Source organism: Hylobates moloch, unplaced genomic scaffold (genome assembly GCF_009828535.3).
Source record: "Hylobates moloch isolate HMO894 unplaced genomic scaffold, HMol_V3 SCAFFOLD_2, whole genome shotgun sequence".
NCBI classification, from domain to species: domain Eukaryota; kingdom Metazoa; phylum Chordata; class Mammalia; order Primates; family Hylobatidae; genus Hylobates; species Hylobates moloch.
The window spans coordinates 153,718,883-153,739,100 of record NW_026652277.1 but is presented as its reverse complement, the minus strand read 5'-3'; the positions used below and the strand labels follow the sequence as shown (position 1 = coordinate 153,739,100).

Sequence of the window (20,218 nt, the reverse complement as noted above, 5' to 3'; positions counted from 1 at the left end):
GGGAACAGTGATGGACAAATAGAAAATATGTCCTTTAGTGATAAGTGCAATGAAAAGTAAACAAGACAGGGCCTTGGGTGAGTGATGGGGAATGACGCTCCCACCATTCTCCCTTGGGAATATCCAGGTTCAATTTACCCTCTTTGGGCAGAGTAAGAAAATATCATTCAGCAATTTTGTTGTCTGAGCATGCATATAGAGAGAGTGAATTGATAGATCCAAGTGACAGCAATGAAGAGCTTTGAAAGTGTAAGTTAAAATTAATTCAAATTCCTGAGGCATTCTAACCTTAATAAATCAAAATCAAGCAACTTGAAAACATCTGTCTTTCAACATGGACTTTACTTGTAAAGTCAAGTGCATGCAAAATAATCTTTACAATAATATTTATTTCATAACCTATGAGGATGTTTATTAGTAAATTGCCAACACGCACTTGAAAATATCTATTCACTTGAACCAAATTGAGATCGTTTAATATTTAAAATCTACAATACTGTCAATTTGCTATAAAAATACTACTAATATAAAATGAAGTGCAAGGACTTAGAAAAAATTGAGTATTAGTGTTAATAAATATAATACTTATATTTATAGTACTTCTAAAAGTTCACTGAATGTTTTAATATTTATTGTCATGTAATCCTCAACAGCCCAAGAAGGTAGACAATAATATTGTTATTATTGCTTATTATTCAGTTTCAGAGAAGAGTAAACAGGTCTACAACCCCTAAATGACACGCCTCTGTTCACACAGTTATTAGCTGGTACCAGGTCTTTCAATGCCCTGTTCTTTCTACCAACACCACAGTGGCCTACTTTGATACCAAATCTTATTTTGCCTTAAAACAGACTGTGTATTATTTTTTAAGAAATAATATATAGGTCTCATAAGTGTCCACATGCAAAAACCAAAAGCTGAAGCAAGTGATAAGAGCAAAATATAGATATAAAATAACTCCCAACTTTATTAGCTGACAAAGTTCCAAAAAAGTGAAAAAAATCATTTTTCTCTGTCACAGATGAAAATATTGTCTTGTTGCTTAATAAAATACTGTAGTATTTGATATCAAAAGGAAAAATAGAATTAACATGTTTTTTAAAAAAATCAAACCAGAATTCAGGTCGTCAGATACACATTGGGTTAAATATTCATTGGTTTAAAATAATTTAATTTCACAAGTAGCTGATGAATGGCTGTACTTAATACTACCCAGTACCTAGGAGCTTATAGAGTATTCTCTGATACGCTATAACTAAATCGAAAAGACTCTCTAACTAATTAAATAAAAGAGACCAGAACTCTCTTTTTTTTCTGGTACTGCTGTCCTTTTTAGGGCCAATGATGACAGTAAAGCTCTCTATAATCAGCTCAAATTTCTTTTCAATTTATTCTTTCATCTACCTTGTGGCCTGAAACACTGCCCCAGGAACACTCCCCAGTTTATCTCTGGGATTTTGAGAGTGGTCTTGCATCGATCTAGAGTGCTGCCACCTTCTCAACTTTCATATCTAAATAGATGAGTCTTCACATCCCTGCTATATGCACTCTATCCATGTTTTGAAGTCCCAGTATAGTTTATCTTTATTTCTTCTGTAGCCTTTATCAGTCGAGTTGGTGTTGCATACATTGGGCTTCAGGACCTGAATCTCTTGCTGAACAATAAACCCTCTAAGGGCAGAATCTATGCCCCACTGGTCTTTGGATTCCCAATGCTAAGCACACGACCTTGTAGGTGCTTGATGCACACCCGATTAATTAAAATTAGATGAAGGTCTCGTTCTACCCTGGAGGCACCATGCAATTTTGAAGAATGTATTTAATATTTAAAAAATTGTCCTTATATTCGTATAATGTTTTAGCTTTTCAATTGCTTTTCTAAACACCATTGGTATCATCAGTAATAATTTATTTTTATTAGCTTATTTATATTTGCTTATTATCAATTTTTACATTTTCAATTATTTATCATTTATGGATCAACTTGTTGATGCATACACAGCATTTAGGGCAGACATGATAACAGGCTTCTCCTCACAGAACATCTCATTCTCTCACCAGAAAAACCCCTGGGCTAGGAAGGACAGATGTTTTTATTTCCACTTTGCAGGAAAACTACGAATTGAATCCTAGAGAGATGAAGCAACTTCTATGAGTACACAGTTAATTTTTTCAGAGCTAGTGCTACAAAGCAAGTCCCTCTATGCCTATGTTGAGTGTTAATAAAATATTGATTTTTTGGTGTTCTGTTGTTCTGAAGATTAGCAATCATTTAAATCATTTATAATAATTTTCAACCAGAAAACTGACTAATATGAATACTCCCTTCTAAATTATGGCAGGTAAGAAAGTGCTTATTGTACATTCTAATAGTCATGACACTCATCAGCATGAAAGAAATTATACATAAGACAAAAACAGGGCCAATGAAAACTTCAAATTAAAAAAAATTAAACCTTGATAAAGAGGATGGAGAAATAGAGCCAATAAAATATCATAAATTAAAAATTAAGGCTTATAATTTGAAAAAATCCCATTCTAATAATAAGAAAAAGAGGAAATATAAAGAAGCACTAAATCTGATCAGCAATTTCTTCCTGAAAGTTTCTTTTCCCATGATTTATCATTTCACAGAGCAAGGTTCACAAATGAACTGAGAAGTGAATCAACATTGATCATTTTACATAATTTCTTTAAATACTCTGGGCTCTTTTTGCCCAACAGTTTTCATTATGCTTTTGAAAAGTAAACTCTTTTTTGTAACTTGCCATACTTCATGCATTAATTATACAATGAGAGATAATGTCTTTTCCACTTCCTCTTTCTTTTAGTATCTGTTCATGAGACCTGAAGAAGGTAAAAGTCTTGCTATCAAGTTGTATATCCATTGATATAATTATATAAACTTCTGAGGCCAATTTGAACTTGAGTGAAATCTTATGGCTACATTTATAAAAAGGAAGGTGGAGAGGGGAGGACAGGGAGGCAGAAGCTCTACACACATTGCCCTAAGCCTGAAGGAAAAAAGAAAGCAACATACATTACAATTTGGTGTTTAACTTGATCATCCACATTTTCTCTCTCTGAACAATTGTAAGGAATAAATAGTTAACACTCTGTGTATTCAGCTCTGCAGTACACCTGTATTTACCTTCATATCCAACATAAGCTATTCTCCTGAAGCCAGAAATAACTCCTTGCAAGACCCATACATGACAGTAGTTTGTTTCCATTTAAAGCTGCATTGAATTCGGCGCACCAGAGTAACTCCAGGTGAATTTTACACTTACGTCTCATTTAACGGAATGAGTCAGATGTGTGATTTTCTGTAAGAATGACTTATTCATGGAAGTCGTGAGGTAGACAACACAAAGCATTAAAACAGTACCTTTCAGAATGATCTGGGGACTCGCCAGTGGAAGAGAAGGAAATGCAAATGGAGTCCCTGGCTAGTGACCCTTCTCCAGATTCCACCCCAACTGTGCTGAAACCAGCACACAGTTAGGATCCAGCAGGCACCCAAACCTGGAGTGTGAGTGGGTAGAGAGGGAGGTTTCCAGGGGAGTGAGCCAACGGCTTGACCAGTTAAAGATGAGGATGTCTCAGGTTGGCCCCCATCAGGAATCTGAATATTGAGGTGGCCCCATATATTTGGTTTTCTCATTTAGAAGTTTTGATTTATTCATAAAAATGTTATAAAATTACCCACGAAAATTAAAACTACATTTATGGTTGGCAGTGCTTATAAAACACAATAGTCCTTCACAATATCAGAGACTCCTTATACTTTGTTGTGTGAGATGTCAAGTTTTCTCAAAAAATGCTTTAGGAAATCATAAGAACATTATCTGAGATTCCTTTTGAAGATAGCAACAAACTAATTAATACCTTAGACAGTGGTGAAGAGGTGCTTTTTGTGTTAATATAGATGTTCTTTCTTGAAGAAATACAAGATGTGGTCTCAGTTTTAGGGACTTACATGCTCATAACTTGATTTCTCTTGTTTATTTTAAGTGAATAAACCATTAAACTTTACTTCTTTCTTTTATCATCTAGGATCATTTTGCTGTGAAGCGGCAGTCCTTGGGCTTCAGGTGGATGTATGTTAATGGTGGGGTTGATCCATGTGTATTGATATCCATGATGATTTTATTTTGGTATTCTTCCATCTAAGATTTCAAAGGACTTCCTAAGTGTCTGAATTAAAAGTTGCAGCAATTCCCTTAAAAAATCTAAGCCTTCCTGAGGAATCTCAGGGATCTCGAACTAGAAATACCATTTGACCCAGCCATCCCATTACTGGGTATATACCCAAAGGACTATAAATCATGCTGCTATAAAGACACATGCACACGTATGTTTATTGCGGCACTATTCACAATAGCAAAGAGTTGGAACCAAGCCAAGTGTCCAACAACGATAGACTGGATTAAGAAAATGTGGCACATATACACCATGGAATACTATGCAGCCATAAAAAATGATGAGTTCGTGTCCTTTGTAGGGACATGGATGAAACTGGAAAACATCATTCTCAGTAAACTATCGCAAGGACCAAAAACCAAACACCGCATGTTCTCACTCATAGGTGGGAATTGAACAATGAGAACTCATGGACACAGGAAGGAGAACATCACACTCCGGGGACTGTTGTGGGGCGGGGGGAGGGGGGAGGGACAGCATTAGGAGATATACCTAATGCTAAATGACGAGTTAATGGGTGCAGGAAATCAACATGGCACATAGATACATATGTAACAAACCTGCACATTGTGCACATGTACCCTAAAACCTAAAGTATAATTAAAAAAAAAAAGAAAAATCAAGAACCAAAAAAAAAAAAAAAATCTAAGCCTTCTTAAATATAAGCTTCTCAAGGGCACAGTTTTCACTATGTGAGCAACCCAAACTCACTAAGCATAATATTATCTTTGAACAGTCATTAATTATTTACTGTCTATCTTAAAGGTAAAATGTATACTTGTTATTCCTATGTGTCCTGAAACTAATAAAAACGTCCATTCTCACAGTTCCTTTTATTATTTAGTTCTGTATTATGAAAAAGGGAAATCTAACAAACTAATGAAATCTACAAGGTTAATAACCAGTAGCAGCTTAATTAAAACTCTTCTATTGCCAGAAATATCTGTATTTTGAGATAGGGCTTCTCTTAATTTACTCAGAATAAATGATCTAATTATGTAAGGTGTTTGGGATGGATTTCACCTGCCACATATTAAGTGCTCAATTAACTGTAGTTATTGTGACAGTGGTAGCAACATAAAACTGATTTATATAAAGACATTTCTAATTTTAGAATTTTGTGCAATCTGGCAGATTCATTAGAGACACATTTGTCTGTCAGGATTGTTTTCTGGCAGCTATATAAACCATACCATATAATCTAGAAGAGATGGAAAGATAATTGATCTTACTTTAAGTGAATTCAAATCTATAGGCAGTAGTAGAAAGTCTGTTGCTGTTCTCCTAGCTATAAACTAATCAAGCAACTTACATGGAAGACAGGACACAGAAACATTCAGTCAAAATAGATGATGTATTCATGTGCTTAAAATTATCATGAGTCAAACACTGATTCAAGTCACTAGACCAGGTGAAAGCTACAATCAAATAATATTTCAGTGGTAGTAAGGTACCTGCAGTATTAGACCATTTCTTTCAATTTCCTTATTTATAAAATGAAGATAACAATAGCACCAACCTCATCTTGTTATTGTGGAAAATTAAATGAGTTAATTGTTGAATAGATTATTTGATGTGGTGGTAAAACAGTTTCCCAAATCCAAAATTGGGACACGTGGCGTAACAAAGGATTTTTTTTCTGCTTCCATCTGTACCTGTTTTGTCTGTCTGTCTATCTATGTATCTATCTATCTAGTACCTGAAATATTAGAACTTTGAAGACATTTTCATTTCACACTTTCAAGGGGAAGGAATATTGGATATTTGAAATGGGTGTATGGATGCAATGCTATATTCTTTGTTCATGTGCTTCTAGTAAAACGTTCAGTTTTCAATGAATGTATTACTATATAGCCACCATCTTAATTAAAATAAAAACATAGAACTGCGAAGAGAGATGTAAAAATTAGTAAAGAATTTAAGAAAGATTAGAAGTCTAGAAAAATATGATGTCTGGTTTTTGTTTGTTTCTTAAGTCATGTACCACCTTTGATTATTTGTTACATGATTATTTTGAATTATAAATTACCAGGATCTTTGCCTGCCTCTATTTATCTTGCTGTCTGCTTTTCACCAATAATCTAGACTGTCAATATATGAAGTGGGCAGAGTAAATGGAAAATGCTAAAATGAATAATTTTTTTCTTTGCTTATTAATACAGTTCAAGGTTAGAATCTACAAAGGTAAAAATTTGGTGAAAATAAAATTTAGAAATTATTTTTATTTATCCATGCTACTGTTTACTTCTATTACTATAATGAATTGCAACTTTATTGGACATAGTTTAGTGGCTTAAATAAGATCTAAACACTAGACCTAAAATTTTACTGTTTAGAAACTTTCATATCATGATTTAGACCATTTCTCACTTTGAGGTTAAGTGCATCACTTATATTCTCTATAATTGTTTCTAACCTATAAAATCAGGAAAATAATACCAACTTCATTACCTAACAGTATATATTAAAAGAGTTTGTCAAAGGCATTGATGATATATCATCCTACAAGAACAAATGATTATTCATTACAATGTTGTTATTTTGTTACAAATGCTGCGTGGATAATAGTTGTGCTGACTTCAGATTACAGTAGTTCAAATATACATTTCTTCCAGAAATTCTAAGTAAGGGTTTTGTACTGTGATGTGAGGACTTAATAATTTACTTATCTATCTTATCATCCATCTTTGGTTTAGGAATTACAATGTGCTTCTTACCTTTTCATCATAGCTGCCTGAATACAAACCACCTAATTCTATGTTATGCTGATGATCCAAGAAAATTTTTGAAAGACTCAGAAGCGTGGTCCTTGACTGACTGACAATTAAGAAAATCAAAACCTTTTCTCATCATCAAGTGTTACACATACAAATGTGTTATAGCTGTCTGTATAACCATAAAAGAACCTATCAGCCTCTTCAAAACAGAATGAGAGACAGTCAAAAAAGCAACAGAACGATAACTCCACATGACATTGACATGCTTAATATATTTAAAATGAGAAGCCTTCTTACCCAGCATGCAAACACATTTGGCATTCTGATCGGGGTTCTCAAACAAGATTTCGCCACACCTCTGAAATAGAAAGATAGCCACGGTTATTTTAAGATTTCATATCAAGATTCCCAAGGCAATATATCCATGTGACCTGACATTACCATAACATTATTCTACTTTTGTTTTCATTGGTTACCTGAGTCTAGAGACTTATGTCATGAGCAGAGACTTTCCTGGTAGTAAAATATTTGAGAGATAAGCTGGAATAGATTGTTTCTGCATGCCTTATGCCGCTGCATAGAGTGGATTCTGCGTGCTTCCATGTGAAGTCACAACTAGAAATGCATTTGGTTTGAAACAGTTTCTATTTCAGTGGAAGATATGCAATCTATTAGGTCCAATAATCTGCAGCTAATTATTCTCAAAGTTGGTCTTTATTCATCTCCCATATTATTCTACACTACCCACTCTGCAAAGCACAGATACTATCAAACATAAAGCTAGGTGGCCTATATTTTACCTCTCTGAACTTGGAAGGAAAAACAAGTAGATAAATAATGAAAAACTGGCATTCCTAATGCTTTTCCTGAACTCACAGACTCACGGAAATATCAACTTTCTTATCTATATCTTAGTTTTATCTTGCTTGTTAAAACTTTTGTGCAAGGCAAATTCCTGTAGAGATACAATCAGTTATTTAAGAACAGGCCACAGTTGTATGATGAGTATATTGACAAAGCATTAGTACTTGAATATATACATAAATCTTTCAAATCAGTAAGAACATAACAAATCTAATAGAAAAATGGATAAAGTACATGAGCAAGCAATTCATAGAAGAGGAAAAATCTGAATGGTCAATAAACATAGAAAACATATTTAACCATAGCTGTGATCAGAAGCAAGCAAATTAAAGATAAAATGAGGTTTATTTTCAACTCATCAATTTCACAAAATTTAGAAGTCTGGCAATAACAAGTGTTTTCAAGACTGTAGAGAAATGGATACTCTCACACATTGTGGGATGGAATATAAAATGATACAATTGCCTTAGAAAAATATTTGCAAAATACAGCAAAGATGAAATGTTCATACCCTATGACATAGCAAGTTGTCTTCTAGATTTATAACTAGAGAAATTTCATATACAACTTTAATGTCTTAGTACAAAACAGATAAATAAGTGTTATTCATAAGTGGAATGCTACACAACAGTTAAAATGAATTACAGCTACATATACTGTAAAACATATATATAATATGTATATATGAAATAATATTAAAAATCTGGAATATTCAAATAATATAAAATATATAATATGCAAATTATATAAGACATATATAATGTTTAAAACATAAAAGTATAATGTTAAGCCAAAAACAATTTTCCATATTTTATGAAGTTGAAAATATCTGAAAATAGTACATATTATTTATGGATACATTAATTTATAGAAAAAGCAAAAAACATGCAATGAATAATGAAGCATCAAATTTAGGGTAGGGGGAAGAAATGCTGAGAAATGAAATGTTGGAGGGCACACTGGGGCTATCAATTTTTTCTATAATGATGTGTCCCTTAAATTATTCTCTGAATGTTTTCATTTCAAATATTTTGAAATAAGAATTGTCCTCATATTCACAATACTGAATATAAAAATGGCCCTTTGCACAATACATCTCTGCACCTGTCTTTCTTGACAGGCCATTTGGTAGCAGACTGGACTGTCTTCATCAATAACTTGTTCTCGCTACATATTTCCTTTGCCCTTAAGGAGACTGAAGATGAGCTACATTCACTCATTTTCCTCTTTCTTTTACAGTTCACAACTTGGTTAATTCCATTCCCATCAATCTTTGTTGTATCTATACATTATATATTATAAGACAAAGTAATTTAAGGGGAAAAAATTCCTGGATGTGAGAATTCATGTTCTTCACACCTGATTATGACATCCTCTGGTACAAAGAGGGGCAAGTTGAGAGGAGCAAGGATGATGCTGTTACATTCAAATCAATCCATTTTTTTTAAGATGGCCTACATTATGTGGAGGAGATCGACAGTTGGTTCAGTGATGTGAAAAGAAAGAAAGCTGCTTTTGTGAGTCAAGAGGCCTGACCATGGAGGAAGGAGGTTGGATGCAGCTTAAGGAGGCAAAAGAGCATTGAGTTCTCAATGGAGATCCTAGATCTTGAGGTTTCTTCCCAGCTACTCTGCTCACCTCGTGTCATATTTATAATTTCACCTAATCTCTTCATGCTTCATTTCTTCATAAGTAACATGGAGATGCCAATGTATGCCACCAAGTCAGGTCAGAGAAGCAAATGTGAGGATTAACGACCCATGGAGTCTGATCATATTATTTGTTCCTATTTTGTTGTTTTGGCAGACATTAAACCTTTTCAAATTACTAGGATGCATTTTCTACATTACCTGAATTTTAAAGTGATATTTTTTGACCTAAAAGTGTTAATATTTTTAAATGAAGGATCAGAGGTTTCCTAAATGTTTTAAACTTCTTGGCAAAACAAAGTGCTAGGAAGCTCTATCAATTCACATTCTGAGTCCTACAAGGAAATAACTCCAGGACCCTAGGGTGCTCCCCTGCCATTTGCTAAGGAAAAAGTCCAGACATGTGTTGTGAAGGAAGAGCTTTCCTACTTTCCTTGCAGGGCCTCTAGGGGCAGGGGTTGATGGGTTGAGGTTGCATAACTTCTCTTTGCTACCGTAGCCCAAGGGCAGCCTTATATGTGCCACTCAACAGGCAAATTGGTGTGAATAGGGGCACGAGAGCTGGGGTCTCGCTCTCTTTCTTGGCCATAAACAAATTCAGGAGGAGTTTTTGAAACTCCTGTGAAGCATGCATTTCTTAACAGTCATGGCCTGCCTGGGTTCACTGGCTAGACAAGCTCATCACCAAATAGCAAGAACAGGTGTGGTGGCCCTTCCAATGACAATGAGGTGGTCCTCTTCCTTGTCTTCACCTCCCTGGAGGTCTGGGAAATTGCTGAGGCACCTTTAACTAGCTCTTTAATTGCCCTGTTTTGTAAAGTTACCTGATGATTGTAACAGATTTGAAAGCAATACCTGAGGGAATCTGATTGTTCTCAGGGCTTGAAAAAAAACAGTTTCTTTCTAGTGCTTTTTCCTATTGATGCCAGTGTTTATCCAGCCTTCGCTGCCAGGCTCCTGCTTGCTGTGCAACCCAGGGTAATGACCCAGTTTACGAGATTAACTGGGCTAAGCCACAGGGTCTAAGTTTCAGAAAACTGCAGGATCTGTCCTGGGGGAACGTCTTGTGCCCTGCTGGGTTATCGGGTGCTGCAACCCTCCTCCTTCTATGCTCTAGTCAAGCTTGCTGGGAGTCCCCATCCAAGCACCCTGCTGCCAGGAGACCCTGACTTTGTACCTGGTGCTGCTCACCAGGATTCTGCCTAATTCTCAGGATCCAATCTCTCCTTAGGGATTCTATCTTTGTCTTGTCTTCTGTGCCTGAAATATTGAGACCAACTTGTCTTGTTTGTGCCCATCTCTCCCAGCCAACACTGCCTTCCGATATTAGGGCATAGTTATTGAAGACGTCATGCAAGGGGCTGGATCTCCGCTAGCAACACAGGGATCTTGCTGGCACATGATCTCTTTCCATAGCACAGAGGATATGAATTCATGTGTGTAATGTCCATTGCCCTCAGAGACCATAAAGAGTCAAACCATGTTCATTGTTAGTGTTCCTAACATGCCTCATTATTGTAACCCTGCTGCCTTGTTCATACCAGGGCTTTCATAAATCTTTCTGGATTCAGTAGACTAAATATTTGTGGACTTGCTAAGCCCACAAGGCTTGTGGGCTAAGCCTTGTACTAAGTGCTGTGCCTCTACTTTTCACACTCTCATTGTACTCTTTTAGCAGAGTAGAAAATTGAGGCACAGGCAGTACCACTCACTATGGAATACTCTTCTCCAACGATGGATAGAATAAATGTTGACAGCTTACTGGATGCTTGACCAAGATATATAGATTCTCAAATACTGGCTACTTTTGACCTGCTCATTGCCTTGGCCAACTAGACTATCTTTACTTTTATCCCCTTCTCTCACTCACTAACCACTGGCTGTTTGCAAGAACTGCCGTCTAGTAGAGCACAGGCTTTGGATCAGACTGATCAAAATTCAAATCCTGTCGCTGCCTACTCTTATCACTGTACTATCATGGGCATTTAGTTTTGCAAATCTGCCTTCTTATCTGTAAAACAAGGTAATATAATCTACATCATAGTATCATTGCTAGTTTAGTTTTTACTTCATTATGCACAAGAATGTACTGATTTAAATTTTTGTGGATAAGATTGTAATACAAAAATAAAAATTAACAAATTTAACTTATCCAGTAAAATTCTATTTTAATTCCCATATTAGATTTTAGCATTGAAAATGAAGAAATTCTTCCAATTTTAAAAGTCACAATATTTCACAAGTTGGTTGCTAATTTTTATTTATTCAGAATTTTCCACATTAAATCTAAAATTAGACTTTTATTCAGGAAGGGAAAGGTGAATGCTATAAAATATTGCATCTATTATTCACAATAGCCAAGGCATGGGGCCAACCTAAGTGTTCATCAACAGTTGAATGGCTAAAGAAAATGTGATACACACACACACACACACACACACATACACACAATGGAATATTATTAACTCTTGAAAAAAGAAGGAAATCCTGTCATTTGTGATAACATGGATGAATCTGGAGGACATTATGTTAAATGAAATAAGCCAGGTACAGAAAGACAAATACTGTATGATCTCACTTCTATGTAGAATTAAAAAAAATTGAATTCACAGAAGCAGAGAGTAGAATTATAGTCACCAGGAGCTTGGGAGGTTGTGAGGTTAGAGGGTGAAATTGGAGAAATATTGGTAAAATATTACAGAATCTTACATAGGAGGGATAAGTTCAGGAAATCTATTGTACAACATGGCGACTATAGCAATAACAATGTATTGTATATTTGAAAATTGCTAAGAGAGTAGATTGTAAGTATTCTCACCACGAAATGTTAAGTATTAGCTTGATTTAGCCATTCCACAATGTACACATATCTCAAAGCATCATGTTATACACAATAGATATATAATTTTAATTTGCCATTTAAACATAATAAAAATTACTGCACCTATCCTTACATTAAGACAATTTTTAAATTAAAATAATTTCCATGTACTAAATAATATGTTCTAGCAAAATGTGCACAAAATATATTTCTCTTAAGTAAACTGAATTTTATCATCACTTTCACCATACATTTAGTTATAAAAAAATTGATATTAGGAGTCGTTTTTAAAATCACTCTTAAGTATTAAATGAACCTCTTTTCCTTAAAGAAAAATTATATCCAATTGATAATATTAAAATATTGGTAATAGTCCCATATCATATTCAATAGGAGTTATTAAAAACAGTGAAAAGCTCACGTTTTTGTTCTCATTGTTCAATCAACAGCACTTCCAGCTTTCTTATGCATAATGTTTCTCCTGCTTCAGATAAGCTTTCATATATCTTTTTATTTTTCTGAGTAGTTACTATAACTTGAATTTATTATTCTCTCAGCAGGCCTCCAGCAACTAATCTTTTTAGAGAATGTGTCTTGATATTTTCAGAACAGTGGAAACATTAGCAAACAAATAAAACCAAAGACAGAAATCCTTGATACTTGGAGGTTTGCCTGAGTGTCAGCTGAGAAGATAACAGTTTTCTGCAAGTAGGTAATGTTGAATGTTATCAGAAAGAAATTAATAGGCTATGGTTCTTTTATTATTTTCTTCTCACATTTATAATTGCTTTTTAACAGAAAGGAATTTAATAAAGGGAATTAGATGTTTATGAAATTATGGGAGGATTAGGCTATAGGCTAGGCCTCCAGAAATGACACTCAAAACAACACTGTGAAATTGACTCACCAAGCTGGAAGTTTACTAGGCCAGTGGGCCACAATTGGCAAAGTGGAAAACTAGGAAGCATCACTGAGTTGTTGACTTCAAGAACACAGCACTGTGGCAGTGATCCAGGGCTTAGAAATTTATTGGTGCAATTGCCTCTTGATACCCATGAAGCTGGGAACTAAACACTGAATGCTATTGCAGAAATGCAGAAAAACCCACTCCATGACTGTGCTAGATAGCTCGTTAAAACAAACCAAACCAAACCAGAACAAAAAGAATCCCTGACATATGACTAGAGTCATTTTTGGGGAAAGAAAAATCAAACCTAAGTTTCTTGAGCTGAAAAAGTGCTAACCATGGTCAGTCTATGGGGAAGTTGTTGAAGTTTAGTGGAAAGTAAAGTACACCTTGTCAGTCCCAAGAGTGGCAAAGGGAATCTGGAGTAGGCGTCGCTTAAGCACAGGCTGCCTTCACTCCCACCCTCACTTCCTATTTACTTCGATTCTGCAAGTTTGCCATATAATACATGAATTTCCCAAATGAGGTTTTAGGTAAACAAGGCAAATGCCTGTATGCTGATATATCTATTGGGATTGCATCTATTTTATTTGCTTACCACTGAATCCCTAAATGTCTAGGACAATGACTAATGCATAATGGGCACTCCCAATGTTAATTAAATGAATGAATAATTCCTTACCGTGATTCTGTGGGCTATTCTGAAATTTTCTGGGGTAGCATGAGAAGAGATTATTTTTCCAGGACATTTCTGCATGCACACCAGCAAGCACTGCGATAGATGCAGCCACATGATGTGCAGCTGCGATGGGCTGATGAAGGGCGAAACCTGACATTGAGATGACATTTCCAAACATCTGGGTCACTTCTCATTTCCCACTTTTCCCCAACCAAGAACTGAATGGTACTAATCAAAGACAGATCCCTAGAAGATAGGGCTGGAGAGAAAGTAGTTTAGGTCTGTAGAGCATAAAAGGATATCTCCTGTTAAGAGACTGAACTCCCTGACAGCGCCTGGAGGTTTGGATCTCCATTAATGTCTATCAAGTGAGTGAATGAATAAGTGAACAGTCAAGCAAGACATTACTGAGTGCCTACTCTTTGCTAAAACTGTACCATGAGTGTGGATACAAAATGAAATGAGATGCAGGCCAGGTCTTCTCCTTAAGAAGTTTGTAGCCTACTCTGAAGTCAGAACATAGAAAGCTATGGGCACTTTCAATGCTGGGTACCCACCCCTGACTGGGGTTACTGGAGAAGGCTTTGAAAGAGATGACTGCAGGCCTGAGTCTGGAGCATAGGAAAGAGTTGTCTGGTAAAAGAGAGGACTCCTCTAGGCATAGGTAGCTGCCTGGGCAAAGTCCAGAACCTTGGTTAAGATCTTGAAAGCAGCTGCCAAGGATGGGAGCAAAACTCCTGGGGGTGAAAGCAGAGAGCTTAATCAAAGTGGTCATCACAGAGGGGATTGGAGAAAAATTGGGGTCAATAGTGATTAAAAAAAAAATCTTTATGGACTGGACTGGAGAGGCTTGGTTTGCTTTGTAAGAACCAGGACGCTTAATGAATTACTTTAGCATTGTATCAAGTAATTACAATATAGCTATCTCTGTATTATAGCTCTTAATTGGCTCCAGATGTCTCTCACCAACGATATTGGCTGCCATTATTTTGCCCATTTGAGGTAGAAGTTACCCCAAAGAGGATACCAAGCTGAAGTGTTTCTTAGTCCTTTTTCTTGAATTATCTTATAGAATGGCTATGACCAAAAGAAGCCCCCCAACCACCCAGCTGAAACCTCAGTGAGGCTGATTTATCCTGCTGCTGAAGCCATTAGCACCTAGTGTTGAGAACGCCCCAGCTCCCAGAAGATACATTTTCAGGGTCTCCTACGTGACAGGTCCACATCATTTTATGCAGAGTCCTGTCTACTGTGTGGGTGGCATAGTCAGGGCTCAATCTCTACACACTGTGGCAGCCCTCAGCACTCCGGTGCCAGAGGACGGCAGATTTGGAACTGGGGCTGATTTCAGCTAGTGCTCATGTTTTCCTTTTTAAGCTTTTCCAGTGAAAGAGCAGATTTCTATCCCACTGCAGGCTGTTAAAACGTCAGAGACTAATAAGTTTTCAACAATCTGTCACTGCAGATCTCCAGCAACAACCTGGCACTGCTTTCAAATCAGGGCCTCATCGTCCAGCCCAACCTCAGCCAGTCAAAATAAGAGACACACCAGCAAGAGAAAAAAAAGAAAGAAGATAATCACCTCGAGCTGAGCAGAAATTCTACACAAATCCATTGTTGCCAACAATCAACAGCAAATCTGTGGGCTACGTAACCTGAGGTGACCCTTCCAGAAGAGCCATCCCTTATAAACCTCTAATTAGGCATGGTTAGGAGTGACTTGAAAGATATTAATGCTATTGCTATTGGAAAATGAGCTTACCAGCTTTTAACAGCTTTGTTTTCTTCTTCAGTCAAAGAACAGAATGTTAGCTCAATGGCGTATGCTTTCTATTAGAGCAGTGCCAGCAGCAGTGGTCTCCAGAGAGTCTCTCAGCATTTTATTACATACCCCTATTTTTAAATGTTTAAAAACTACTTATTATGAACCAAAACTTGGAAAACCTGGTTTCAGCCCAAGAGTAATTTTTTATTTTTTTTAGTTATTAAGCAAACTTCCAAAATGCACAACTGTGTTTTCTGTCATTTTATCCCTAGACAGTAGAGGGCAATAGAAAGGCTGTATGGCTAAGATCTCCTTGTATCCCTGCAGGGAGATCCTGAGGTCAGATGGAGTGGTGCAGGCTCAGAGTCATTGTGTCTTACGTTGCACTCTCCAAGGCATGCAGCATTGTCTCCATGCATCATGGTTAGTCCTTATTCCCATAGCACACATCGAAATGCACATTGAAGACAGCCTCTTTCATTGTGCAAAATGACTTTAGTCTCTGCACAAGCTCCATTTTAGAAAAACCTGTACCTGTGAAGGCTGATGGCATGGAGTGCACTGCGGTCTCTAGTGCACCCCGTTATAGGAACTGACTAGGCATCTCAGTTCAAGGTACTTTGGGAATAATTCTGGTATGTGCTCTGGGAATTTTCCTGTAGCAGACACAAATACATATGCCACAAATCTTGATACGCAGTTCAAAAATGTCAGAATTTTGCAATGCTATTTCATCTTTTACTTATTGTCTCAGAATCCCAAGGGTTGACACCTAGCCACACTTCGTTTTCAAAAAGATAGCTGTGAAGGCAAACAACTAAAGCCAAACACATTTCACTTATATATAGTCGTTCATTTTTAAAAGGTGAAGTCCATAGACACTTTGTGTTGGAAAAAACAGGAGGCAATATAGAAAAAAAAAAAAGAAAGAAAAGAAAAGATTGGTGGACATAATGGAAAGAACTGAGTATATCAGGGTTCATGTCCCAAACCTATTCCTCAACAGCTGTGTGATCTTAGTCAGGGTTGACTTATCCTTTCAAAACTCATTGTAGAGTAGAGGGAGTAACAATGCTCACTCCTCTACAGAAATATAATATATGTGAAACCATCTTATATACCCTAAAACCATAATGAGGCCTGCTGTGTATCTGGTTTTGTGGAAGGAAGGAGGTAGAAGCAGAATAGGGTCATTTGGTGGCAGTGTGTACAAGATACAAAGCACAGTTCTACCATGTAAATCATGGGGTTTTATGAGGGGAAGATTTTGCTCCTCCCATGATGGACAGCCCTGGTCCTTCAGAGGTTAGCCTGCAAGACCAGAGGTCTAGAGAGCAGAGGTCATTGGGGCAGATGGAGGCAGTGACCCTGTCTGATGTGCCCTTATCCTTAGCATTGAGGAAGCGGGAAGAACCCACCTAGATTTGGGAAAAAGGGGTCCGTTCTAGGTGATCAGCCAAACTGGCTACATCCTGATGGGTTGTGGAAAAGTTTCTGAATAATGTATTCTGATTAAGTAGGGGAGAGAGAAACAAGTCTTCAGTGGAGGTTGGAGGTGCAAGATAAGCTGGGAGGGTGTTTGCTCTAAGAATGAGAAACTGTGGATGCAAAACTCCGACGGCAATTGAGGAAATGAAGGAAATGAAGAATGGCTAGAAAGGAATGGGATTCAGATAACCAGGAGAACTGGAGAGTGGAGAGACGCAAGGCTAGGGAAGTTGGCAGGGGCCAGATCAGGAAGGGCCCTGCAGGACTCCATTTAGTGATTGGACACAAGCCTAGATGCTGCAGGCTGTGGATCTGGAAGAAGGCCCCGCAGCTTACAGGCCATCTGTTCAAGGCAATAGAGAGATCCCAAAAGGGTTTAGGAAGTTTCTGTAACATGAGTACCACACACAGCAGCCACATTTGCTGACTAATGTCGCTCCTCACCACAGTGAACAGTACCCTTAGGTGGAAAAAGGGTTCTGCTAAGTGGGGTACCACCTTGTTAGTGAATGTCTAATGACATCCTCCTAATTATGTCTAACACTTTTAGTTGTGTCAATCAGCCAAGTTGGAAAACGCCACCAGAGGCCCTCCTCACTCCGACTCCCTTCTCAGTAGTGTCTCACACAGTGTGTTCACAATCAGATAGATTTCTTTAGATTTAGTATACTCCATATGGTCCTTATGAAGCATAGATCATAGAAATGAGAACATGGCTTGTCAAAATTCCAAGTCTAGCATGACTGTATTATGAAGAATGTGGCCTTCTGAATCATGCAGAGAGTGTGCGTTGAGAATGCACTGAAAATGGTAATGAACAGTCAGGCCTCTGGATCCTGGAAGATGGAGGAACCAGGGTCCTGGAATAAATGCCCTCTCTTCACCCTTTCAGGGACATCTCCCTCTCAGAAACTGCTGGAAGAGCATGCTGCACTTCAAGAAAATCATTCCTTGACTTGACTGTCACCTTCAGAGGGAGATTTGAACCAGAACAGGACCCTATGTTCCTGCCCCTGAGCCTGATACATTGTGCAGCAAGGCCTCAGTCTGTGTTGCTGCTGCCCCTGGACAGACGACACTGTGAGCTGCTGGGACGAGCGCCTTTTTGTCTGACTGTGTGTTGCCAACAAATATGTACTCACACTTGTTAAACTCCAGCCATCTGGTCGACGTGTCCAAGCTTTAGGCATTCCTTTTCCTGATTTACACTGCAATTATCAAGCTACTTTATAAGACCCTACAGAGAGCAAAAGGTTAATCGATAATATCAGCAATATCTCCAGATATTTGCCTATCTGATGTCCAGATCTCCAGACATCATGATTCAGAGATGCATGGGCTCTCATCCAGCCTGTAACTGAATGAATATTACTCAGGACAAATGAGTACTTATAACGTGCTCCTTGCAGCTCAGTGTAGCAATGCTCCTGTACGTAAACCAACAATTAAATGTAATCCTATACACTTATAATTTAAAAAGAAATTCAAACTAGTCCTTGGAATTAAATAACCTCACTGCTAGAGAAAATGACTTCCAGAACATGAAGCCCAACATGCAAACGCAGAGCCTCTGAGCCACAAAGGAACAAACACTTTTGCATAGGGAGAAGGGCTTGTTGTTTAACTACTTGTGAGGTCAAAGATCCAGATGTTCCCATAGACAATCAGAAAACTGTTACTGCTCAAATTGTATTGACCATTTCCACATGGACAGCGCTGAGACATGCATTTGACCTCAGAAAGGAAATTTCATTAAATTCTACTGGCAATCAATGGCAATCCCAAGCTAGAGCTAGAATATCCAATATTTTGGAGAAATGACTGACAGGTTTTACAAGCTGCAAGTGAAAATGAAATCATGTATATTTTGCTAATAGTCATACACTGCTTTGGTACAGTTTACTAAACTCCACAACAGACTTTGGCAAGAGCAATATTTGAAAGACACCTCTTCAAGGTTCTCCCTCACTTCATGAAGGTAGAGGCTTTCTGTCTAATTCATTGCTGCTTCCAGCACTAGGATCAATATCCGTCACATCATAGATTCTCAATAAATATTGCTTAGCTGAAAGAATGAATACATAATTTGGGGCAAAAATACACTGAATCCATTTATTACTGCAATCAAAATCTGTGAGATGAAAATCCTTAAAGAGAAGAATATGTGAATAAAGTTATACTTAAATTAGTTCAGATTACAAGTTTTGATGCCATTACTCCACTAAGAAGTTAGCATCTGAGGCCATGCAGTGAATCTATTACAGATGCTTTAGGTGGAGTCAAACCTGAAGGCAAAGGTTTCTCCATTCTTTCAGTGTTGAAATATCTTTCAATGTTTTTGAAAGATGTTTTTCCTGGAGAGTAAGAATCATGAATATATATATAAAATTCTCTGTCTCATATATATATATTTATATATAAATATATACGTCATCTCTCTATATATAAAATAGAGAAAAAAATATATATATATATATTTTTTTTGAGACAGAGTTTCACTCCTGTCGCCAGGCTGGAGTGCAATGGTGCAATCTCAGCTCACTGCAACCTCCACCTCCTGGGTTCAAGCAATTCTCCTGCCTTAGCCTCCCAAGTAGCTGGGATTACAGGCACCCATCACCATGCCCAGCTAATATTTGTATTTTTTTTAGTAGGGACAGAGTTTCGCCATGTTGGCCAGGCTGGTCTCGAACTCCTGACCTCAGGTGATCCGCCTGCCTTGGCCTCCCAAAGTGCTGGGATTACAGGCGTGAGCCACTGCACCCGGCCCAAATATACGTATTTTTAAACAGCAGCTTTTTTCACTGACAAATATTACCAAAATTAAATAAACAAATAAAATTTGTTTTAAATCTCCTTGGTCAGAGTCCATATGCTGTAAATGGAGGTAATACCTATATTCTGTCTCATTAGTACAGGGTTAAGGAGTAAAACTAGCAAAGTGTTTCAAATGTCCAAGAAGAAAAATTATATAAAGGTCACTTGGGGATTATTTGAGGTAGTAGGTGCCGTGTTATTCATGGTTTGTAGTTGTTATTCAAATTGCTTTATTGCTTCAAGACCCTCTGTAGGATTCTTTATAAGTAGAGATAATCATTGACATGAGTTTTAATTTGTATTAGTA

General features: G+C 37.2%; 1 protein-coding gene across 1 annotated transcript in view; it reads right to left on the bottom strand.

Annotated features, from left to right (window-relative positions):
- PDE7B (phosphodiesterase 7B) overlaps positions 1-20,218 on the bottom strand; it is a 344,587-nt gene that overhangs the window by 234,847 nt on the left and 89,522 nt on the right. Inside the window, exon 2 of the mRNA XM_032159684.2 lies at positions 7,219-7,279. Within this exon, the coding sequence (XP_032015575.1) occupies positions 7,219-7,279 (61 nt within the window). The remainder of the gene's footprint in view (positions 1-7,218; positions 7,280-20,218) is intronic.